This window comes from Oryx dammah, unplaced genomic scaffold, assembly GCF_014754425.2.
Source record: "Oryx dammah isolate SB20612 unplaced genomic scaffold, SCBI_Odam_1.1 HiC_scaffold_2, whole genome shotgun sequence".
NCBI classification, from domain to species: domain Eukaryota; kingdom Metazoa; phylum Chordata; class Mammalia; order Artiodactyla; family Bovidae; genus Oryx; species Oryx dammah.
In genome coordinates, this window is record NW_024070186.1 from 153,475,521 (window position 1) to 153,501,168 (window position 25,648).

The window sequence follows — 25,648 nt, forward strand, 5'->3', positions numbered from 1 at the left end:
GTAGTCTTACACTGCATTCCTTTCCGTGTTTTCTTAAGGTCCTTTTTTTCTCACACAGGCCGTGTCATACAAATTTTGTGTGTAGCTCTTCCTCACGGCTTCCCTGGTGGCTCAGAGGATAAAGCATCTCCTGCAATGCAGGACACCTGGGTTCGATCCCTGGATTGGGACGATCCCCTGGAGAAGGAAATGGCAACCCACTCCAATATTCTTGTCTGGAGAATCCCATGGACAAAGGAGCCTGGCGGGCTACAGCCCACGGGGTCACAAAGAGTCAGACATGACTGAGCGACTACACTTTCCTCATTGTAGTTTTAGTTCAGTTCAGTTCAGTTCAGTTCAGTCACTCAGTCGTGTCCGACTCTTTGCGACCCCATGAATTGAAGCACGCCAGGCCTCCTTGTCCATCACCAACTCCCGGAGTTCACTCAGACCCGCGTCCATCGAGTCAGTGATGCCATCCAGCCATCTCATCCTCTGTCGTCTCCTTCTTCTCCTGCCCCCAATCCCTCCCAGCATCAAAGTTAAGTGATCATAAATCATGCTAAAGCCTATTGTATTGTCACCCAAGTGGGTTCTGAATTTGAAGACAAACATGACATCTGTGTGTTCCTATGTACTTTGGCTTATTATCTCTAAATGTTTTAGGTACTGTTTCCTTTCTAGGGTAAAGAGCATCTTATAAGCATTTGTATCTGCTGAAGCAATCCATTAGTAGTGATAAACACTCCGGTACAGATAACTAATGGGGCATTCATGTTGACTGATAGATATCAGGCAACCAGAGAGGAAAAGAAAATTTTTACTGTACTGAAAAAAAAATTGTTTTAATACCATTAACACACATACGTGGGACTTCTCCCATGGCTCAGCAGGTAAAGAATCCGGCTGCAACACAGAAGATCCAGGAGATGTGGATTCGATCCTGGGTCAGGAAGATTCTCCTAGAGAAAGAAATGGCAACCCACTCCAGTACTCTTCCCTGGAAAATCCCACGGCCTGGTGGGCTACAGTCCATAGGGTCGCAAAGAGTCGTAAACAACTGAGGGACTGAGCATACATACATAACACACCTATGTATCCCTAACAAATAGAGAACACTGTTTGGTATGTTTTAAATTTGATATAGCTAATGTCATACTGTATTATTTTGCACCTTGCTTTATGGCTCCATAATGAAATTTACTAAAATTTCATTCACTTATTTTCACTACTACATTCCACCAGAAATATGTCACTCCATTCTCTTGATGGTTTAGTTTCTTTCTAGTTTTCACCATTACAAACAACATGCATTCCTACTCCACTTGTCCTAGAATTTCTAAGTCAAATATGTTGTGATAGAATATATGAACCTTATATTGGACATGATTGATATATTTTTAAATGAATCACTTTTTGGCTCTGCCGGGTCTTTGTTCTCCTCGAAAGTGTTCTCTAGTTGTGGTGCACTGTCTTCTCATGGTGATGGCTTCGCTTGTTGCATAGCATGGGCTCTAACACTCCGGCTCAGCAGTTGAGGTGCGTGGGCTTCGTTGCTCAGCAACATGTGGAATCTTCCTAGACCAGGGATCGAATCCATGTCCCCCTGCATTGGCAGGTGGGTTCTTAACCACTGGACCATCAGGGAAGTCCTACTGGATGTTATTTAATTGTTCTCTGGAATTGATGTGCCAATTTGCCCTCTCACCAACAATGTATGAGTTCCCATTTTTCCCCGTTTGATATCTTGATGTGGTCAGACTTTTTTCCTAACATTAATAAAGTGGCATTTTGCTTTATACATGAGTTTGGTTTTCCTGTGTCAATCACTCATGCTGGTAATTGTGGACCTGCAGGGCTTAGGATCTGGCTATAAATCATGTGGAGAGGCTGAAAGATAAGCTATAGACAGAGAAATATATTTACAAAGCACATATTCAACAGAGGTGGGGTCTCTAGAATATATAAAGAGCCCTCAAAACATGAAAAAAACAATCTATTTAGAAAATGGGCAAAAGACACATATTTCACACACCAAAAAAGGCATCAGATGGCAAATAAGCACATAGAAAACATGTTCAGCATCGTTAGCTCTTAGGGTAAAAACAAGGCCATGATGAAATTCAGGCAAAGATAAGAAAATTTGGGTCACTCATAGGTTCCTGATGGGAATGTAAAATGGTTCGGTCATTCTAGAAGAAAATTTGGCAGCTTTTAAAAAATCCAAGCATGCAACCACTCTATGACCCAGCACGTACCCCTGATCATTTATCCCAGAGTAATGAAAACTTACGTTCACATAAAAACCTGAGACGAGTGTTCAGAGGAGCTTCATTTATAATAGTCCCAAACTGGGAACACCCCAAATGTCCTTCAGTGGATGAATAAATGGTTAAACCAACTGTGATACATCCATACCATGGGATACTATATAACAATAAAAAGGAACAATTGATATACACAATCCAGATGAATCTCCAGAGAACTGTGCTGAGTAAAACAGTCAATCCCCAAAGGTTACACACACATGATTCCATTTATGTAACATTCTTGAAGTGGCAAAATTATAGTGAATGTGGAGAACAGAATCTATTATGGAGAATAGACTAGTGGTTGCCAGAAGTTAAGGACACAGGAGAAGGGCATGGGATGGGAGAGAAGTGGGGAAAAGGCAACAGGCAGGATCTTCAGGGAGAGGGAATCATCTTTTATAACAGTTAAAGTCCTGGCTCTGGTATTGTACTGTAGTTTTGCAAAATGTTACCACTGGATAAAGGATACCTGGGATCTTTCTGTATTATTTGTTACACCTGCAAGTTGTTGTTTAGTTGCTATGCTGTGCCTGACTCTTTGTGACCCCATGCACTGTATAGCCAGCCAGGCTCCTCTGTCCAGGGTATTGCCAGGCAAGAATACTGGAGTGGGTAGCCATTTCCTTCTCCAGGGGATCTTCCCAACCCAGGGATCAAACCTGTTGTCTCCTGCATTGGTAGGTGGGTTCTTTACTGTCTGAGCTACCACGGAAGCCCATACAAATCTACAGTTACCTTAAAAAGTTTTTACAAAGCCTATTATTCTGTATCTGTAACTTCTTAATCAGAAATTAATGAACATAATTGAATTATTGAAGAATCAAGGTCATTGTTTTAAATAGCAATCTGAAAAAAAGGCAATACTCATAGGGACACCAGCCTCAGTCTCTTACTTTGGGTCTTTTAAGGTGGTCTCTTCTTTTGTCTGGCTATTCGTGAGCCTGCTTCCCCTCTGCTCCCCTCACCTACCCCACCCCCACCCCCCATCTGTTTCTCTTGCTGTCGGTCAGAAAATCATCATTCATGCCTCCTGTGTTATTTTCAAGCCAGCAAGATTTTGAATAAGGGCCTCTCTTACAGAATAAGCACATGACTTCTTAATGACGATTAGTAATTTGAGAACAGCTTCCTACTTTCAGCAGAAGTATCACATAGAGACAGAGGCTGAGATGGTTGGATGGCATCACTGACTCAACGGACAAGCAAGCTCTAGGAGATGGTGAAGGACAGGAAAGCCTGGTGTGCTGCAATGCATAGGGTCACCAAGAGTTGGACATGACTGAGCGACTGAACAACAATCACACAGAGAAATAAAATGGATGAGAATAACATCTTGAATTAAAATACCTGATTTAAAAAAAAAAAACCAACCTGATTTGACAGTAAGAATTAATCCTCCAACGTTGCCAAACTCATCTATGTAAAGTTAAAGGAAAATAGCTGAGAAAAATTCTTCCCTTTTGAGCAAAGCAGTCAGTATGGTAAAGACAGGTATATTTATTTCATATGACAGCACATTTCACAGGATATGTTCAGTGTTTATATGCCACTGACTTTAATACTGTACTCCTATAAAGTATATAGTTATAAATACTGTGTGCCACATAAGCAATAAAATTCTTACATATAAACAGCAATCTACTATAGAGAACAAAGAATTCACAAAGAGATCCTTAGTGTTTAGTTTCTGCTCTGCTTTTAACAGAACTGGTCAATATTTTAATAATATGCAGAATAATGGCTAGTTAATTTGCAGTGTGCCTTTAACTGTCTGTCATAACTCTGTGCACTTTTCCAGCAACTTGCCAAGTATCGATAGAATTTCCTGATAAAGGCTGAGCTGCTGCTTGATATGTGTATTTTAGACAGTTGTTTCTATTCAATAGGAAACATTGCTCACAGAACTGCAGTCGCACTAAAGTTTATAATGAGTTATTTTCCTAACGGAGAACAAATACCATATACACTAATCACACAGATGTTAAAGCCACAGTTTCAACAAGTTAATTCACATTTTGAAGCCCATTGCTTATAGTAATACTGCTGTTTAAAATATACTACTGCTGAAATGATTAGACCCCCCCCCCAAAAAAAAGCACAATATAAAACTCACGAGAGTTATTTCTAATAGCAAGTCCTGGCTGTTAATAGAGAGAGAATTACTTTTATAAATATAGTATTCTGATAACATTTGAGCATTTAGAAAAGTGCTTTTTCCTAATAGATTTGCTTTATGTGGTTAAGTGCAATGCAGCTTGCTGTGCTTTTTTACATCTTACGTATTCTTAGCCGTGAACTCCATTTTCTGATATTCCCCCAATGCACATGTTTAAAGGTTAAATGTGGACAATGGAATTCAGGTGACATTTACAACTCTTTGTATAAAAGGAACGCTAATATAATGGGTAAAGGTGATTTCAAGCTGACAACAAAACAACTATCACTCCAGGAATTTTCTGACTGGGATTCCTCAACGATCTCAAAATACTACATTCTGTATAAATTATGAACGTCTTCATAAAATTAATCAAAAGCAGGATCAGCTGCATACTGGCAGTGCAGGAGACAAAATCCACAGCTAATCTGAGGTGTGTGGCCTCTAAGAACGAAAAGCAGCATCACAGATGGGGCGAGGGAACACACGGTAGATCCAGTTCAGCACCCCCCGGGGTGGGGGCCGCCCAGCTCACCAGCTAGAGAAGCGAGGAGGGCCATCCTCGGACACCTCCGAGGACCTTGAACTCCCATTTACTTCTCACTGAATTTGGTGGCACATGCCTTCCTGCCATCTGTGGCCAGCGCGCTTTTTTTAAAGGACAGGAGGGTCGGTCCACACAATATGCTGCTTCCGGCTGCAAGAAGCTCCTCCCCAAGAAAAGCAGGCAGAGGTGTGGGACCAGAGTGACAAGGGGGTGTGTAGTGTATGTGTCAGACGGGGTGGGTGTGCAACGGGGGCAAATTCTGGTTTCGTCATGAGATTACTCTTCATTTGGAAAGAGGATAATGGAAATGTCCAAATTTCATTTTCAGCCATCCATTCGATTATATGGAAAAGAGAACTCTGTTACAACTTTTAGGTAAAAATTTGGTCTGACTTATACCCTAGAATTTAAGTGATGCATATTACCAGTATGTAAGTGTATACATTTGTGTGTTTGTGTGTGTATACACTTTTTTTTTTTAAGCAATGTCTTTTAAATTCTGTTCCAGTATACCTTTGACAGCTCTTTGGTAAATACTTACAAATACCAATTGTTGACAAGTAGGAAAGGGCTGGCACCAATGTCGGCTAGAAGTTGTTTGGGCTTTGAGAGAGGCTTTCAAGGAGACTGACGAAGCATTTCTGAATGAGGACTATTTTCTAAAATAGCTTCAAGCACTCTTTATGGCTTCTACTCTCTCTTATTTATCCAAGCAGAAACACACCAAAATTCCAGTTAATAATGAGAAAGATTTTTCCTTAATTCTGATATACACATATTCCGACTCTGTACACATTAAATAGTGGTATTTCATGACAACATCAGTGCACTTAACAATTACTTATTGCACATCATGAATAATGAATGCCCAGATCTTTTGGCTCTACCCTGCCAAAACTAAAGGGACGACTGCTCTCTACTGTGTGACGTTATCTTTCTGTCAAGTCTAGTGTGGGTGATGCCTTAGAGGCCAGGGCTGTGAAAGGGTCTGTGGGAGGGGTGGTGCCAGGTGGGAGCAGAGGAACGGGCGGTGGGGGTGGTCTTCTTGCTGGCAACACACAGAGAGACACATTGGTACTTCTACCCCAGTCCTCACCAAGCGTCACCTTGGAGCCAGGAGACGAGCTTGGCTGCTTACCCAGGAAAACGTCTGGACGAGTGGACCCTGACTTCCCTGTCACATCAAAGTCCTCTTCTTCCTCGAAGGTTACCCATCCTTTGGGGTTGCTGACTGTTAGTGCAGGTGGGCCCTGCGGATCAAAACTGTCATTAAACCCATCCAGGGAGGATGAAGGCTTGTTACTGTTCTGACCCAGAGCCCTCAGCGAAGAGAACGGACTCGGAGCAACAAGCTCTTCTTTGGAGAACCAAGAAGTGGCCTCTGATTCTTGAGACTCAGCTCGAAAGGGGTTTCTGGGAGTGGCGGTCCTGTTGGTGAAAGGATTTGTGCTGCTCGAGCTTGAGATGAATGGGTTCGGGGAACATCGCGTGTTTTCCTGGGATTTACTCCGGGCTGGAACTGGAGGCATTGTCGGCATGCAGCTTACAGAACTCAGAGTGTTCGTGTTACTTGGGGTTGCAGAAGGCAACGGCGTCAACCCCCTTGGGTTTGGGGTGTGAACAGATGGCTGAGCCTTTGATACAGCAAGCAGGTTCAATGACAAGTCTTCAAATGGGTCACTCTTTAATGGCGAGTCCAGTCTGACGGCAGAGACTCCGTTTGTTTTCACCTGGGAAAGAGAGAGCCCATTGAATAATCAGAACAAACAAAAAGCAATACAGTTACTTTGAATGCCCCTTCTGCTTCCTGTCTCGATTATTCTTCATTCTGAGGGGGTCAAGTAGACATACTCAAAAAATAAAAAAAGGAGCTTTGTATAGTCTGTTACTCTGGTGGTTAAACAAGTATCATGAAATATCTTTTTTTTTTTAAAAAAAACTGTGCTAAATAAGTTCTTTTATACATACAGCTTATTTCATCCATGCAAGTATTGATATGTAAAATGGAGAACTGCACTGAATTAGCAGATGAGTTTGGTTCATGCCCAGTTGTATCAGATAATCAAATGAACTTAAGAAACTCACATTCAATTCAAAGTTTATGCTAAATTGCTATGAGTAAACTTCCAACACCCATCTGTGATGATGATGTGGTTTCACTGTTTTTTGAAATATATTTTCATTGAGAGTTAATGTTACTATGGAAATTCAACTTTATGGATAAAAATTAATTTTATTAGTATATCTGTATTCATAAGCTGAAGACAATGCATCATTTCCTTTTCCACTTGTAGAATAAAATTTTCAAAGCATTCTTTGCCTTTTAATGTCAGCTCTCCTTTGTAGAATAAATTCTGAATGTGAAAATATTTTTTAATTGACCTTCTTCATTTTTAGATAGGTTCATTAATAACTAATTGCAGTGATTCTTTAAAATTGGATGGCGTGGTAGGGGGAGGAATTCCATTTCTATTTGGGATAGTAATTCTTCAACCAAAATAAAGCTATGCATCACAGAGCTGGCTGTGAACGGTTACTGGCAGGAGGAGGGGTCAGACCTACTTCACAGTCATGAAAAATCCGCCCTGTGTGCCCAGTTCACAAAGAAGCCAGCTGGAGTGGAGCCCGGCTGTGGTATCGGGCACAGGCTACTTTCCTAAGGGAAACACTGAACTGAAGCCTGGCTGTATGAGAAAAGTAGCTAGCTTTATCGGGAACTCCATTTTATTTTTTTGGAGGGAACTCCATTTTAACTAAAAAAAAAAAAAAAAAAAACAACGAAACACTCTATATATAATTATTAAAACTAGGTGGATGACTTGGATATTTATGCCAAATTAAAGGTAAGAAAAGCACAGGAGAGGGAGAATTTTACTTAGCTAAAGACTTGCAATGTACAAAATGGAGCATGACCCAAAACGAATTTAGGTCATTGTTACAGCAAGTAACTAAACATTCATAAGATATGTTGAAAAAAAGAGCAGCAGTCTCAATAAAACATTGTTTTGCTGTTCTTGTTTTAGTCGCTAAGTCATATCTGACTCTGCGACCCCACAAGATGGCTATAGACTATAGCCCACTAGGCTCCTCTGTCCATGGGATTTACCAGGTAAGAAAACTGGAGTGGGTTGTCATTCCCTTCTCCAGGGAATTTTCCTGACCCAGGGATTGAACCTGTGTCTTCTTCTTTAGCAGACAGATTCTTTATCACTGAGCTGCCTGGGAAACTCCAATAAAACATAATTGCATCTTCTTAAACAGTAACTTGGTGCTTAAGAATAGGGAAGGCTAATTCCCTTCCGATCCAGTGGTTAGGGCTCTCTGCTTTCACTGCCAGGGCCTGAGTTCAACCCCTGGTCGGGGAACAGAGACCCCACAAGCCACATGGAGTGGCAAAAAAAAAAAAAAAGAATAAGGAAGGCTGCTCATTTGCAAAAGGAAACGGTGTGGATAACTCCTTAAGTGAATCACTCTCTAATCTATAGTATACTTTAAGTAAACAAGTTTTATTTTTCTTCAAACTTAATATGACAATAAATTTGTACAAAATTAAAGAGCAGACATGTCATAGATTCTAAACTGTATTCTAAGTGTATTACAGTACTTGAGAGACAAATTTACTATAGACACTGTAAAATTACAATTAGCTATACATTACCAGTAATGACTGGGTTATTTACGATTCATATGACAAAACAGAAGTACTTGAGTGGGTCTGGGCCCTGATTCTCCCATGGTAGACAGAGTCCGTGACACAGACACTATAGGTAGGAAGTTGATCCTTTGTACAGCTTAGAATAACAGGCCTTTGCCAAATAAATGTTGCACATTTAAATATCTTTATTTTCATATATTAACAAATTTTTCTTTCAAAATAATTTAATAGAAACATGATCACTTTGCCCAATGAGATTTGAAATTATGAGAGCCACATCATCATTCATTGCATTAGAATGAATTTCTATGTATCTAAGCAACATTTATGATGACTTGACATTAATGATGATGGTATTTTTTACAGAGAAGGGTGTTGGAAAGGCCCTTAAATAATCCTGCTATAATGTTAACTTTTATCTTTGTAAATCATCAATTCTTCTTTAACAAAAAAAAATCTACTAGTGCTACTAGTTATAATCTACATGCTAGTAGTTATTTTTTTAAATTTCCCAAAAGAAATCTAGGAAAAAAATTGAATTTTCTACTTACATAATTATGCCATTGTTAAAACCAAGAACCAATTTGGTTTTGCCAAATACACTTTCATATATCTAAAGCTTACCTTCGTAAAGTTATACTTTTTAGTCTTGTTAATTTTTGTAAAAAGAAAAAAGCAAAATAAACGGGAAAGCATTAGCAAGAATAACTAAAATGGTTCCTAAGAATTCAAAATACTAAGAAAAAAAGCAGGTTTTATGGTATGATAACAGAATTTATTAATGTGGACAGATGGTTTTTAAAAATGGGTGAAAATTTAGATGTATGAAGCAAAAGGTTCATACATCTAATGTGCTAAGACAGATGAGAAGCACATATAAGATTGAGAAATAATCCGATACCTGTTACCCTGATGGTTGCTCCTGCTTTGAAAAACGAAACACAGACATCAAGGGAAAGAGTTAGGAGGACAATCTGAGACCAACCAGCAACCCTAACAATTCAGTCTTCAAAACACTTTCAGTTTTTTATTACATACAAAATCCAAGAGCAGTGAGATCTGCAGGTCACAGTATAAGATCAAGAGACAATAAAATGTACTGCTGTAATAGGGCTCAGGATTTAATTTTATCTGAGGTTGATTACTAACTAGTTCAAAGTAGTAATTCCAAAAATAACATTCCAAATACATTATTAGAGCACTGAAGTATTTTCAGCAGGCTATGGATGAAATGTTTGTGTCCCCTCAGATTCATATGCTGAACCCCAACCTCCTTATGTGATGGTATTTGGAGACATGGTCTCTAGGAGGTGACTGGGGTTAGATGAGGTCGCGAGAGTGGGCCCTCTTGATGGAACTAGCACTCTTTGGAGGAGACACACCAGAGGCCTTGCTCTTTCTTCCCTTGTGCAAGCACCGGAAAGGCCATGTGGGCACAGGAGAAGAGGCCCCAGCAGAACCCAACCATGCTGGCATCCTGATCTCGGGCTTCCAGCCTCCAGAACTTGAGAAGAAAAATTTCCACTGCCTGAGTCACCCAGTTCATGGTATTTTGTTACAGCAGCCCAAGGTTAGGATACAGCCTTAAGACAGCTGATGGGTTCATCATGATTAGAGAAACTGTACAAAATGGCACTACTTTGCAGAAAAGGGAAAACTGGTATTTATTTTAACATGGTCAGGATCCAGGCTTGTTCTATTAGTCTATCGTTCAAATTTTCTGAAGGGTGATACTAAAGATGAAATTATAATCTTTCTATAATATAGTAGCAGTACTTTAAAAAAACTACAGTATTCTTAAACACTTTGAACAAAGCTTCCCCAATATTTAAAGCTTACCTTATTTTAAAATACCAAAACTCACTTAGACAGTTTCGAGAGACACCATTCTAAAATAAATTATTTTATAAATAATATACTTATTATATATTTATATTATATAAAATGTGTTACTACAAAACATGAGACTCTTGAATTTAACCTTTCCTGATTATGCCAAAGCCTTTGACTGTGTGGATCACAATAAACTGTGGAAAATTCTGAAAGAAATGGGAATACCAGACCACCTGACCAGCCTCTTGAGAAATCTGTATGCAGGTCAGGAAGCAGCAGTTAGAACTGGACATGGAACAACAGACTGGTTTCAACTAGGAAAAGGAGTATGTCAAGGCTGTATATTGTCACCCTGCTTATTTAACTTATATGAAGAGTACATCATGAGAAACACTGGACTGGAAGAAACACGAGCTGGAATCAAGATTGCCAGGAGAAATATCAGTAACCTCAGATATGCAGATGACAGCATCCTTATGGCAAAAAGTGAAGAGGAACTAAAAAGCCTCTTGATGAAAGTGAAAGAGGAGAGCAAAAAAGTTGGCTTGAAGCTCAACATTCAGAAAACGAAGATCATGGCATCCGGTCCTATCACTTCATGGGAAATAGATGGGCAAACAGTGGAAACAGTGTCAGACTTTATTTTTCTGGGCTCCAAAATCACTGCAGATGGTGACTGCAGCCATGAAATTAAAAGACGCTTACTCCTTGGAAGGAAAGTTATGACCAACCTAGATAGTATATTCAAAAGCAGAGACATTACTTTGCTGACTAAGGTCCGTCTAGTCAAGGCTATGGTTTTTCCTGTGGTCATGTATGGATGTGAGAGTTGGACTGTGAAGAAGGCTGAGCGCCAAAGAATTGATGCTTTTGAACTGTGGTGTTGGAGAAGACTCTTGAGAGTCCCTTGGACTGCAAGGAGATCCAACCAGTCCATTCTGAAGATCAGCCCTGGGATTTCTTTGGAGGGAATGATGCTAAAGCTGAAACTCCAATACTTTGGCCACCTCATGCAAAGAGCTGACTCATTGGAAAAGACTCTGATGCTGGGAGGGATTGGGGGCAGGAGGAGAAGGGGACGACAGAGGGTGAGATGGCTGGATGGCATCACTGACTCAATGGACGTGAGTCTGAGTGAACTCCAGGAGTTGGTGATGGACAGGGAGGCCTGGCGTGCTGCGATTCATGGGGTCACAAAAGTCGGACACAACTGAGAGACTGAACTGAACTGATGATCCTGATGCATTAGTTTTGGAAGAGTTGGATAAAAACTGGAAATGGGTTCATTCTAAGATGCAAGGGGATGGTATTAAATTGATCCAGAAAGCTGAGATTTTTTTTTTTTCCTTTTTTGGCTGTGCTGTGCGCCATGCAGGATCTTAGTTCCCTGACCAGGGATCGAACCCATGCCCTCTGCATTGGGAGCATGGGGTCTTAACCACTGGACTGCCAGGGAAGTCCAGAGATTTTCTACTTGGTCTCTTCCCTCACTATCAGCTATCACTCCAAAATAGTATAGCTGTGATGCTATTACTTTACTCCCGATTGGATTCCTGACTTCTGGTTTTCAGCTGATAATCAGATGACTAAGACATTGAAAGTCAGATAAGTGGGGCATTTTTACATTTTCTAAAGGGTATATAACATATATAATCATTTGAATTAGAAGAATCTTTTCTATATAGAATTATAGAATCAAATAACTTAAATAGTAATAACAAGTAAAGTTGGGTCATGTGTGATTCTATGTTTTAAATACCTTGTACATTTTTGGCAGAATTAATAAAGACTTGTAAAAATTACTAAGTGTTCAATTCTAAGACTGTTTCATATTATTACCAAAATATCAAAATGTGAGTTATTTTACTAACTCACCCTTTTCAAGTTATAGCCATTACAGAAGAATTTTTAAGACTTTAGATGTTATTTTTTGAATAGGCATTATTTTTATGGTTCAAAATTTAAAAGGCACAAAAGGTAAAATGCCTCCCTGTCTTTCTGACTGTAAGCTCCCAGGAGGAAACTAAGTTCTTTGTGATCTTTCACAAAGGCAGTCTACACATGAACAAGACCTCCACTCCCCAGAAAAGTGTGTCTGTGTATATAATGTGTAGAGGGATTTGATATCAATGACTGAGGCAAAAAAAAAAAAAAAAAAAGGGCTTATAACAAACACCTTTCACAGTTCTGATGAGCAGAATATAAGAGTCAAGAATACAATCTACTAAACCACACACAAAGCACAGGCTTGCTGTGCTTTGTCAGCAAATTACCATACCCATTCCAATGAAAATCAGAAAGCAAAACAGGGGAAAATGACCTAAGAAAATGATACATGGCAGTCATGGAATATTCATCCTATACTATTTGTGTCATAAGATGACTTTCTACTGAGAACTGCAATCTTCCTTGACAGTGTGTTCTTTCTGAACTTGTTCAGAGTACCACACCTACTTTCAATACTGAAAACATTTTATAGAGTTTTAGGAATTAGTGTTCACCTTTACTGTGAAAATCATGATCACTTTCTGTCCTAAAACTGTAGTAATACAAAGCTTTAAGATGGCTTCTTTGAAAGTTTCTTGCCTCCAATTACACTAAAAATAAATAAATAAATACAATACTATACCTTATAAGAAAATGAAAAGAAAAAATTGTCATGCACTAAAAGTAGACTGGCAAAGAGAAAATAATGGCATTTATTGTTTGAAGGGCTTCTATAATTACTATACATAACACTTTTTGGTGTTAATTAGCTTAAGAGAACATCATTCTCAATTATATATCCGTCTTAGCTTTTTAAAAAATGTGACCAATAGTCTAATAAGTAAGTGCTAATTGCTAACTATTTATGTTGTTTCAAGATTCAAATTTACTTTATAATCTGTTTTTCAGTGTGAAGAAGCATAAGAAACTGCTAACTTCTGCCAGTTAGCTGGACATACTCACATATCTGCAATATGTGAGTGCAAAATAAATGCAAATAATAGTTTGCAAAATAAATGCAAACTATTATTATAAACATGCTTAAGGGACATCACCAGTGTAATATTTCTGTATTTTAGACTATTCCAAAATAAAAGCAGACTTAAAACTTCAGTTCTTTGGCCTTGATGGCATTTTCAAGTTAAAACTTTTGGATAAAATTCAATGTGAGGCTAGACAACAGAAATATAAAGATAAACCTTATACTAAAGATAAACCTTATTTTAAGTAAAACAATTCAACTCGCATGAATATTCCTGTGTTGAAACAAGTTTGTGTATACACACCAGAAGGCTTTCCAACGTGAGATCACTCTGGGATAACAAAAGTCCCTGTGATCCCGTGATTTCCACCCACCAAGGCAAGGGCACTATTTTCTATGTGGTATTCATGAGAACATTATTTTGATGGCTTATACTTTGGTGAATAAGCTTGCTGCTGCATGCCTGAAACATCTAAATGGATCCAGTAGTGTCTGAAACTTAGAGATCCCCAAGGAAGCCCAGTGCCGGCTCCATCACAGAAAAGAGCTAATTGTAGCATCAGGAGGAATAGAATTATTGGAAATTTACTGCCAATGGCCAGGGATTGACCTGACTGCCCTTCTGTCCAGGAGGTAAAGGCCAAAACTAATCTAATAGCTGTGAACAAAAAAACTAAATTATTACTGTTCATTCTAATTAAGTATCCAAAGTAAATTACACACAGAAAAACCAAAAAAATCACCTATGCTTTAAACAGGTAAAACAGCCTGGGAGCCACTTGGAAGTTTTAGGGAAAAGAGCCTTTAGGGAAAGAGCCCTAATCTAGGGTCACTCTCTGTGAACCCTTGATCTAGACAACAGGTTGGACAAACAAACAAAAAACCCCAATCCTGAAACAGCCAAACATGCGTTTGTTGTGTGACCAGTCTGAGATGTCAAATGACATTCACTGGTTGAAGTCATATCTAAACATGTTATTACCAGCAAATGACAAAATTTTTTAAAAAATCAAATCTTAGGTGTTTTTCCTAAAGCTAATAATTAAAATAAGTATGTTCAAAGACTACAGCAAGGGCATCAAATATGCCTCAGTAAAAAAAAAAAGGAAAAACAAAACAGAATGTAAGCAAAGACCCTCACACACACACACACACAAATCCAGATGATCTTTCTCCCCACTGGAAGGCCTTACCTGCGGCTGCGCCGGAGACTCAGAAGGCAAGCTGTGGGATGACCTGCTCCGAGGGGGTGGCTGCGGGGGCGTTTCCAGGCTGGGCTGCGGGGCAGCCTGGGGCAGAGGTGCGGCCACCGGGATGAGAGGCTCCTGCATCTTCTGAACAGGTGGCGCAAGAGAAGGCGGCACAGGAAGGGCAGCCTGAGGCTTCAGGGGTTCGGGAAGAAGAGCTGACCCTAAAGAAAGTCATTTCCAGATGTTAGGCACTCTCTGGAAAACCGAATTTATCCTTCCTTTCGGGGAATGGTAGGAGATTCCAGTCCCTGTCCCGGCCCCCAGCAGCCTCTTTTATTATGGCATACAGAAAGACAGGAAAAAAGAAAGAGTGAGAGAAAGAAAGAAGGCTACCTCAATTTGAGTAAGTTGTATAAAGTGAGAGACTGCAGAAAGAGAAGAGAAAAGAAGCGGAAGGGGAGGATACAGAACGGCAGTGCCGTTTCCACTACGGGTCTACCTTTCAGTACTTCGGAGGGCTTGCTTTGGCTTTCAGGAGTCAGTCTCCCAGCAGATGCCCGTGCGTGGCTCTGGGGGGCGCTGATGACTCCAGCACGGGGCGGAATAACCTAAAGATGGGAAACGAAAACCACTGAGACATTTACCTTATCTGCAACGGACAAGATTTGGTGAAAATATTGTTTGTGCATCTTGTATCATTTCCTCAGCCTCTTGTCATTCCAATGGCTCTATTTATTGCCATATAATCATAAGTTTCATTTTTTTAAATTACGGATTAACTTTTATTGGTGCATAGTAACCTTACAATGTTGTATTGGTCTCTACTCTTCAGCAAAATGAATCAGGCATACATACATATATATATATATATATATATATATATATTCCCCTCCCTTTTGGATTTCCCTCCCATTCAGGTCATCACAGTGCGTTAAGTAGAACTCTCTGTGCTATCAATAATATATATATGTGTCAACCTGCATCTCCCAGTTCCTCCCCTGCCCTTTGGTATCCACACATTTGTTCTCTATGTCTGTGTCTCTATTACTGGTTTGCAAATAAGATCATCTATAGTATTTATCTAAATTCCACATATATGGGTTAATACACAATACTGTTTCTCTCTTTCTGACTTACTTTACTCTGTACGATACTTTCTAGGTCCATCCACATCTCTACAAATGACCCAATTTTGTTCCTTAAGCTTCAAAAATCTTCCTTTTTATTTTTCACTGTTTACTATGTGCCAGGCACTGTGTTAACTAAGCACTGGGTATGAATTTACATTTCAATGTCCAAATGGCCCTGGGGGGTAAGGTATTATTTTATCATCTCTAATTTAAATGAAGAAATGTATACAACTGCCCCAAAGCCAATGAGTTAGAAAACAAAGCCAGGAGCCGAACTCAGGGCCTGTGTTCTTTATCCTATATCATACTGCCTTAGTGGGACGATTTTACAGGTCAGGAGGAGATGGAGCAGGACATACGCTGTGCAACTATGAGGCTTACAAAAAACTACACTGAGGCTGGTTTTCTTTATTAAACACAGAGGTTAACAACTTTGGAATGGCTAACTCAATGTGCTCAAATACAAAGGCTAGAAGATACACTGGGGAAATAACGTTCTTTTCTACCTTCACATGTTTGCTGAAGGCTTTAAGCACTCAGTACCTTTTCCTTATTTTTTATAAATTGGAGGATAATTGCTTTACAATATTTGTTGGCCTCTGACATACATCAATATGAATCAGCCACATGGAGGTATATGCCCCCTCCCTCCTGAATCCCCCACAGGTACACACATGTCCCTCCCTCTTGAACCCCCCTCCCATCTCCCACCCCCTCCCAGGCTTCTAAGTTGTCACACAGCACAGGGTTGAGCTCCCCAATTCCCACCTGCTATCTATTTTACATATGGTAATATATACGTTTCCATAGTATTCTCTCAATCAGTCCCACCCTCTCCTGCCCCCGCTGTGTCCACAAGTCTGCTCTCTCTGTCTGCGTCTCCACTGCTGCCCTGCCAACAGGTTCATCAGTACCATTTTTCTAGATTCCATGCATAAGCAAAAGTTACAAATGTAATCGCACAAAATCCTGACTTTCCTTCCCTATTCTTACAATATTTAGTAAGCAAAGTACTTTGTGGGAAGTGGTAGAGTCGGTGAATAACAATTTCTCCTTTTTTAAAAAAACAAACGGGAGTGGATAATAGCTATTTTAGGTATATTCCACAGACACTTTGCTTTGGAGCATAATATTATATATAGAAAAGGACTTCAAGACAAAAAACAAAATATCTCTGTCTTAGAAATCTTATGAGAATTTCTTAGACTCTTGAAGTAGTTTCATTAGCAGAAGTTTCTTCATTTCCAGGTACAGTCACAGTTCCCAGGATTCAGCTAGTGGCCTCCTAATAAGCCCAGGCTCCACCAGACTGACACTGGTTTCTCTTTTTTTTTTCTTTGAATTACTTGTTCTATCCCAGAGAAAATTTTCATGCAGGTGAATAATAGAATAATTCTGCGTATAACAAAACACAGATAAACATGCAGAAAACCACAGACTTACAACGCAGGGTGAAACCCTGCAATGCCATCTGCTCTCCTGCGGTTAAACCTTTAGAACTGGTTTTAGCTGACAGATTATCATCAATGGGCTTCCTGAAATCTAATTTTAAAATCCTTCTGGATTTCCCTGGCAGTCCAGCAGTTAAGACTTGTACTTCCACTGCAGAGAGTACGGGTTCAATCCCTGTTTGGGGAACTAAGATCCTGCATGCCTCGAGGTGTGGCAAAAATAAATAAAAAGGAAATAACCTTTCTGATTGAAGAATGACTTTACCTCATTAATTACTCAGATAATGTCATAAAAAGTTGCCCTAGTACATCACTTCCCCACATATTTCAAGATTCTAAGATATTTATTTAGTGACTGTAAACACTTAAACTGTACCACTTTTATTCAAATAATGAAGGAAGCTTTTCCTTCTGAAGAGGATGTTAGAATACCATTCAAGTTGAAGGTGCGGCTGCCCTGGTGGCTCAGTGGTAAAGAATCTGCCTCTCAATGCAGGAGAAGCGGGTTTGATCCCTGGGTTGGGGAGATCCCCTGGAGAAGGAAATGGCAACCTTACCAGGGAAATTTCATAGACATAAGAGCCTGATGGGCTACAGTCCATGGGGTTGCAAAGAGTGGGACACAACTCAGCAAGTACACACACACACACACACAACTCAGAGAGTAACACACACACACACACACATATGAAGGTGCCTTGAAGAGCATCAAGTCTAATTCCCCCAGTTTAGAATTGAGGAAATTGGAGTCCTAATGGGCCCGTGCCCATGATTTCTTCAGGGTAACACATCTGATTAGTAGCAAGTTGGGACCCAGGACCTAGACCTCCTGGCTCGCAAGCAAGGCGCTGCCTACCGGTCTGGCTGCACTGTGTCCAGCAAGTCCCGGGCCTGGCAGTCCGGCTTGAGGTGGAAGCTGGCTGCGTCCTGGAACAAAGGCATCACACCATGTAGCTCAGGTGTTTGTTTTTAAAGAAAGAAACAAGAAACCATGCACTTATATCCACACTGTCTATTCATGGTCCAGCTTTAAGTTTAAGTAGCTGAATTTGAATGTTTACCTAGATTATCTCTCCGTGTCGTTCCTGGGCTTTTGGGTGCTTTGAAGCAGGAAGGAAAAAAAAATTATCCATAAGTAAACAATCAAATCATATTATATAATATTAGCTAGCTGTTCTGTTTCATTACCAGCAGAAATGGGGGCATGAGGTGGAAAAAGAAAACCAAAACAAACTATTCTGCTTTAGAAATGCTGGAGGGTATTATCAGCCCTTTAGAAAATACCCCCAAAAGAGAAAAATTTAGACTACTGAGAGTGACATTGATGGGAGAAGTTGGCAGTTGGTCTGATACCTCATTTGGAAGGTAACTTTCCCAACAGAGCTCTTTCCTGTGAATCCTGAAAACACATGGTCATTTTAGGGGAACGGTCACAAGATGTGGCCCCACTGCTTCCCAGAGCCTGGTGGACTCACGGCTCCAGGACCAACAGACACGCACTTTCCGAGTCACACAAGACACCAAACAGCACTGTTTCAGGGCTTCATGCTGCAGACGTCAGCACAGACAGGGACTCTTACAACGAGATCTTTTGGATTTCTACAGAAAAACCCTATCATTAAAGTAGAAGGCGGGCACTACTTATTACAATATCTGCCTTATGCAAGACAGCGTTGAAATACTGCTAAAACTCATTTGAAATGTAGGAGAAGACTGAAATGAAATAAACTACTTTTGGGGCCAAAAGGAGTAGGAGACACTATTAAGGTCGGCATCTCATATTTCTTCTTTTTGAAAGGAAATTCAAGTGTAATTGTTATGTGAAACCCATCAGACTTTTAATAACTGTAATCTTAATGAATGGCTTCCAGTTTTAATAGCCTTTTAAGCAAATTTACTCAGCATATTTATGTTATCTGAAGTTGATTAAAAAATACTATATCCTTGGACTGAATTAACAAGGTTTAATTATTAATTTTTAAAACTTCAGAGTTAGTATAGTACATTTCTAAACATTTGACTTATTCTGAAAAGATTTTTGAAGGCATTCTTCTTAAAATAATACTGCACATTAATTTCACATCTTAAGTGTATATGAAATATGTATATACAGAACAGCTCAGAACAACATTAAGAACTGCAGAGAAAGTAAATGGACAACCATCAGAAACTACACAACACAGAATGAAAAGAGAAAAAATACGAAGTTACAAGATACATAAGGAGGGGGAGGGGGAGTTTACAGTTGGACCGAGAAAAGATTTGGTATGTCTTTAAACATCGGAGGGGCTGACATTTAGGAATAAAACGAGAGATCCATTTCTAGGATGCAAACGTCTTGTTACCTTCCATCTCTCGCCTAGCTACCCCCGGACTGGGAGGGGCTCCAACACCTTTTTAGAGAGAGAACAGAAGCTGTGTATTGTTCAGGGCCCATAGAACAGAGGGAAAGGCAGGCACACAAAACAGTCTCTGAGTTAAATGTCCTTTTGCAGAGAAAGTTCTTTCACTGCTTCAAATTTCTTCAAAGATATCTGTATAAACCAAAGTGCCTCGAGATGTCTGGCCCAAACCTGATCCTGGCCCTTTCTTCCGTTAGGACTGAAAGGAGAAAAGTTTTCTTTTTATATCTGACATCATGGGAGGATTCCCTGGAGAAAGAAATGGCAACCCACACCAGCATTCTTGCCTGGAGAATCCCATGGACAGAGGAGCCTGGTGGGCTATGGACCATGGGTTTCCAAAGAGTCGGATACCACTGAGTGACTAACACTTTCACTTCTTCATTAGCGGTAGGGAATTTGAAAATATGTGTAATGAAAGTCTTCGCTTTTTAATCATCTCATTCTTTATATTCAGAATTAAACCACTAATAAAAGCTCCACTGCCAGTCATAAAGGAAAAAAAAAAATCTGAAAGTTCCAATTTCATTTTAAATCTTATGAGACTATGTTAGTCCCTTAGAAGGTAATTTTCAATGCATTATTAAAAAAAAAAAACTCTAAAAGTACTACAATTACTTTCAGGTTATTGCCTTCAAGCAGTTATTGGTTTATAGGGTTAAAAAAATATGCTGCAAAGACTGTCTACAAAAGAATTATGAAGAGAAGCAATTTTTAAAAAACTACATCAGATTTCTAAGTAAGTCACTGAGTTGCTAATATGTATAGCTTTTCACAAATTTCTTTAAAATTTTTATTTTTCTACAGATTGGTTTCTTAATTAAAGGGGACAGTAAATAAAATCTTCCATGAAGCTATAAACCAAAGCACAAGTCTGAAATGGGAAAAAAATCAATGTCTTCTTTAAGTTAGTGGAAAAGTTATCCTTCAGTAGTATCTTACAAAATGGTGCTCAAAGAACTTTGTGACCCTTATTACCCAAAGTCGTTGAAGTCTGCACACAGCGCAGTCCCTCTGTGACAGCACATGAGTCAGTCGGCAATGCGCTCAGGCAGCTGGAGCAGGGAGAGGCCAGCTGCCTGTGTGCAGTGAGCCCTAATGACACTAGAGCTGGGCGAGTAACAGCTCTTCTGCGGGACGGAGACATTCTGCCTCAGCCTTTCTTGAGAACTAGATTAAATAAAGCCTCTAGTTGAGCTTCGTGAGAGTCTTCAAGTAAAACAAGTAAACTACAAAAAGTGACCCATGTGTTAAGAAGAATTTCTTTATCGAAATATGTAACAGAGACTTGATCTTCTACTTTAAAAATGAAGCATGAATGTTATGACTAGTTATGATAAAGCCATGCAAAATGAAAGCTATATTTCAGATAATTATGATAACTTTAAATTGCATTCCTAGGACATTTTGCTAATTCATAGGCTACTGGCAAGACGTACTAGAGTTCTAATATAATTAAATATAATCAAATCCTTGGGAAACCACCTATCTTCATTGTGCTTGACTCACTTAATCTTTATAACTGAATTGACTATATTTATTAATAAAAAGTATATCAGGCCTTAAGTAATTCAACTCTGTTTATCTGGGAAATGGAAGGTCTTGTTAATTCTAATAATATTCACTAATAAAATCAAGCTCTAATCTTTTATCAGAAATATAATGAAAGTTTGGAGTTATTTTTAAGTTGGCATATAAATGTCATTCATTTTGGCTTTCATCAAAGCAACCTAAAATGTCATTGAGTTACAGGGCTCAAACTCCAAAAAAATTAATGAACCAAGATCCATACATTAAAACAAATATAAATGGTTACCTCCAAACTCTTTTCTAGCAGGTGCAGGACTCCTAGCTCCTTATAGTTCATAAGAGAATATGCAGCAGCAAGGAAATGACATTAAATAAAGAATTAAAATGTCAAAGATTTACTATAGTTTCCAAGATGTCAAATATCATGTAGCGAGTACATATTCATATCTTGGTGCTATAAAAAAGCTATTATGTAATGCAAATACTTCTAACAGAAACAACACTATATTTATTTTAAAAGAACATTTAAACAAATACATAAAACTGTAAACATAAAGATGTATGTTCTTCAGTTCTAATCATGCATTAAAATTTTTTTTTCATTTTTAAATAATCATGCATTTTACAGAAATCAGTACAACCACATCAAATTAGCAAAAACAAATGTTTCCTGCATGCTTGTAAGAGGCCAGCTCTGAAAACATGTTACAGGAATCTAGCTGTTCTGTCATGCCTATGCTGTTTGTTAGAGAAAAGCTAACTAAGGAAGTAGCACCAGTGACAGAAAACTGATAAAATCTAAAAGCGAGCGTTTCAAAAACATGCAAAACATTTTTCAGCAGAGAGGTGAAATCCAGCAGAGATGGAAATACAAGGATTTGTCACCTGAAGGCGGAGGCGGTCGTTGTGGGGGAGCTGGACGTGCAGGAGGAGCAACCGGGCGGGGAGGGGGAGGCCGCTTGGGTTCCAGGGTCTGGGAAGAATCTTTCTGCTGCAGCTGTGTTGCTGGCAGAGTGTCAACAGGAGAACCTACCAGAAAAAAGTACCTTAGGTAAGAGAATCAGGTTCCAAGGGATGAGCACACAGGTACTTTCTATAGGTGTATGATAAATTATTTAGCAAAATAATTTGTACTATAGAGGAATGACACACATTTTTAGTAGCAACAACACAAGCAGCTGTGCTATTACCTTACCCTATTACCTGACCCTGTGGTACTATGGGAGCAATCAGGTTACTCTCTGGACTTCTCATCCAGGCCCTGGGCACTGAAAGGGGATTTACTGAGCGGCCCTAACAAGATGGCATGAAGTATCATGTGAGTTAGGTCATTTGCAACCCAATCTGCTGGCCAGGAGAAGAAAAAGCAAAGGGAGCCTCTTCTCTCTCTCTGTCTTGACTTATCCTGAATTTACTGAAGGAAGCCCATCCTCAGAGGGCTTCCCTCATGGCCCAGTGGTAAAGAATCTGCCTGCCAATGCAGGAGATGCAAGCTTGATCCCTGAATCAGGAAGATCTCCTGGAGAAGGAAATGGCAACCCACTCCCATATTCTTGCCTGGGAAATCCCATGGACAGAAGAGCCTGGCAGGCTACAATCCATGGGGTCGCAAAATAGTCAGATATGACTCAGTGACTATTTAACAACGGTCCTCTAAGAGTAGCATGGGGGAGCTTGAGAAACTGCTGAAATAAAAGGTATTTTTCAAGGATACTGGTTAGTGTGGAACAGTGACTGAACTGTGTGATGTAACAACTTACAGAGAAAAACCTTCTGACTTTGGAGGAGTCATGACTATCAAGTTGAATTCAAAATACTTGTTTTGTCTCTTTCTGCTTCCTATTATAAAGCAGGTAATGTACAGATAGTTAAGCCCAAAGAGTTATGGGTTCTGACTATAATGTTTAAAAATCATCAGTGATAAGCCATGGACAAACCTGCCACATTGAAAAAGGATGAAGTAAAGTTCTCATCTAGTGATAGCAAGGAGCTTCCTCTTCACTTAGGGTGGAACCATTTACAAAGTTTCCTCTTTTGTATGCACAGAAAACATGCTACATTTTAGCCTATGGATGTGAAAGTTAAGCAAAAATAGCTCTCCAAAGGAGATCTGAAGGCATCAGAGGTTTAACCATCTAAAACCAAACATATCAGCCTGGGAAGTCATACAAAACTTGAAATAAAACACATACTTTGTGAAGCGGGGGGCCCAGGCGTTCTGGACGGAGCTCGACTTGGTCTCACTGGGAGGGAAGGCACAGGCCCCTCCGATATGGTAGGTGACTGGCAGGGACTGGTCCGGGGTGAAGAACCGGGGGACATGCCAAGGCCAGAACTGGAAGATGGCTGGAGATGCTGAGGAAGGATCTCCTCTACCTCAGCACTATAGTCATCCACATCACCTGAGAAAATGCAAGGTCGGCCACCTTACCAGCACGTTAACTTTCTCAGAGATTTCTCCCCCCCGAGTCTAGGCTTAAGCGGTTAAATATATACAATAAACACCTTAACATGATGATACTGCAAACATGTATAAGTTAAGCATGTGGGTATATATAAAGAGGTCATATGTATACAACTAGAATTAGTGCAAATGCTCTTGTACCGTAGAAAAAGTAATTAAAGATAGTCCCCTGGGCTTCCCGGGTGGTCCCGTGGTGAAGAATCTGTCTGCCAATGCAGATGGACATGGGTTCAATCCCTGGTCTGGGAAGATTGCCCATGCCACAAATACTGAAGCCTGTGTACCACAGAGAGAGTAGCCCCTTCTCACCACAGCTAGAGAAAGCCTGTCCATAGCAACCAAGACCCAGCACAGCCACTAACTAATTAGATTACTTAAAAAAAGACAGTCACAGGGGACACAGTAATACCTATGGCTGACTAATGCCGATATTGGCAGAAACCAGCACAATACTATCAAGCAATTATCTTTCCATTAAAAATAAACACATTTAATAATAATAATTTTTTAAAAAGTCTCTTGTCTCAGAGCAACAGGAGGCCCAGTGGCGGCTAACATCTGGGGCTGGGCTGACTCCACAGCTGTCAATGTGCCCTGAGCAGCGCTCTCAGTGCTGGCTGAGTCGGACGCTCACTGCCCTCCCTCCAAACCTGCCTGCTAGTCTATGGAACCGCCCCTCACGGCAGACACAGTCATACACCCTTCCCCTGGAAGACTCCTCACTACTTGGTGCCCTGGGCGCCCCCACCTGACATGTAACCCTCTCTGCTTTAACAGGCGGGAGTTGGTTCTCCCCGAGGTCTCCTCACCTCCGTTTTCCACAGGGCCGGGAAGTGGCGTCAGGGAGCCCCATGCCACCTGATTCCAATTGCAAAACTTTAATCTTCCAACCCTGAGCAAAAAGGCCTCTTTATTTCTGGAGGCTGTGCCTTCCAGAATTTATGTAATACCCTCAACCCCTGTTTGCCGCCATATTCTCCCACCTCCACCCTTTTGGTCACTAGAACCCATTCATCGAGGACCAAGGAGAAAGCAAGACGGTAAGCTGGGCCCCTCCATCTTTCTGGGTGACACTGAAGCCACTGTGGATAACCCACCACCAACCTGACGCTTTGCCCTGCTGACGTGCTCCTCTACTCCACACTCATGCCCCCTGGAACCGCACTGCCTCTGAAACAAGAAACTCAAACACTTCCCTCTGACCGCCTTCCAGCCTCTCAGTCTTGCCCTTGGCTACTCTCCCCACTTCTGACTTCACCAGGACCTAGGCCTTCGAGCCCTCTTCTTCGAGCCCCTGCTGGATTCTGCAGCTGTCCCTGCAGCTGTCTTCACATCCTCTGGTTCCTTGCCGCGGCCAGTCCCCTCCTGCACTAGTCTTCTGTCGCCCCTGTGTCAATTCTGCAGTCTAATCTCTCCATGACTGCAGACAGGCTGCTGGGTGCTGCAGACAGACAGCCGTGTGGTCCTGAGGACTGCAGCCGTGTTAACTGTGGCTGCAGCCTCACCTGGCCTCCAGGCCAACCCACAGTTTCCTGGCTGGCTCCCCATCTGACTGCTTCTCAGGAGCTTTGTCTTGAACCTTCTTAACCCTCCTAAAGCCGTGTGCTGCCCGCCTCCTTAAACTTCACAGAGAAAACGGAAGTCCTAAGGTGGGAACCCCTCTCTTCAACAACCTGCCCCCCAGCTGTAGCCTAACCTTATCTATGGGTAGAAAGGGTGGGGTTCTGCCCACCACCGGTTGCCCTGCCCCTCCCCAGCAGCATCAGCCCTTTCCATCAGGATTAAGCTCCTCAAGTGTCTCCACTTCAAAACAACACTTCAGGGAGCAACTGCCTTCATCTCTTTCTCCCGCCTCAGGCACATTTCTGCCGAGAGTTGTCCACAGGCACTTTCTGCACTTCCTCGTCTTCCATTCACACCCCGATTTACCACCATCTGGCTTCTTCACTCCACTGAAATCACTCTCCCGAATGTCACCAACGGCTTCCTCCCCTGGTTCCAAGCCCAAAGGGCAGGATGTGGCACTCAC

At 40.7% G+C, this 25,648-nt stretch overlaps 1 protein-coding gene across 12 annotated transcripts in view; it reads right to left on the reverse strand.

The window, feature by feature from the left end:
- Nucleotides 1–3,771: 3,771 nt before the first annotated feature.
- The window catches only part of SYNJ1 (synaptojanin 1), a 94,268-nt gene continuing 72,391 nt past the window's right edge, over nt 3,772–25,648 (reverse strand). For 2 of the 12 annotated variants that reach the window (XM_040228139.1, XM_040228125.1), the window contains exons 24-33: nt 23,348–23,557; nt 22,041–22,184; nt 21,442–21,480; nt 19,569–19,616; nt 18,285–18,323; nt 18,080–18,150; nt 15,142–15,250; nt 14,646–14,863; nt 9,553–9,576; nt 3,772–6,726 (exon numbers count right to left, since the gene is read on the reverse strand). In XM_040228139.1, the coding sequence (XP_040084073.1) occupies nt 9,556–9,576; nt 14,646–14,863; nt 15,142–15,250; nt 18,080–18,150; nt 18,285–18,323; nt 19,569–19,616; nt 21,442–21,480; nt 22,041–22,184; nt 23,348–23,557 (899 nt within the window). In that variant the 3' untranslated portion in view covers nt 3,772–6,726; nt 9,553–9,555. The remainder of the gene's footprint in view (nt 6,727–9,552; nt 9,577–14,645; nt 14,864–15,141; nt 15,251–18,079; nt 18,151–18,284; nt 18,324–19,568; nt 19,617–21,441; nt 21,481–22,040; nt 22,185–23,347; nt 23,558–25,648) is intronic. The other 10 variants (XM_040228088.1, XM_040228080.1, XM_040228120.1 and 7 more) reach the window with 8 other exon arrangements.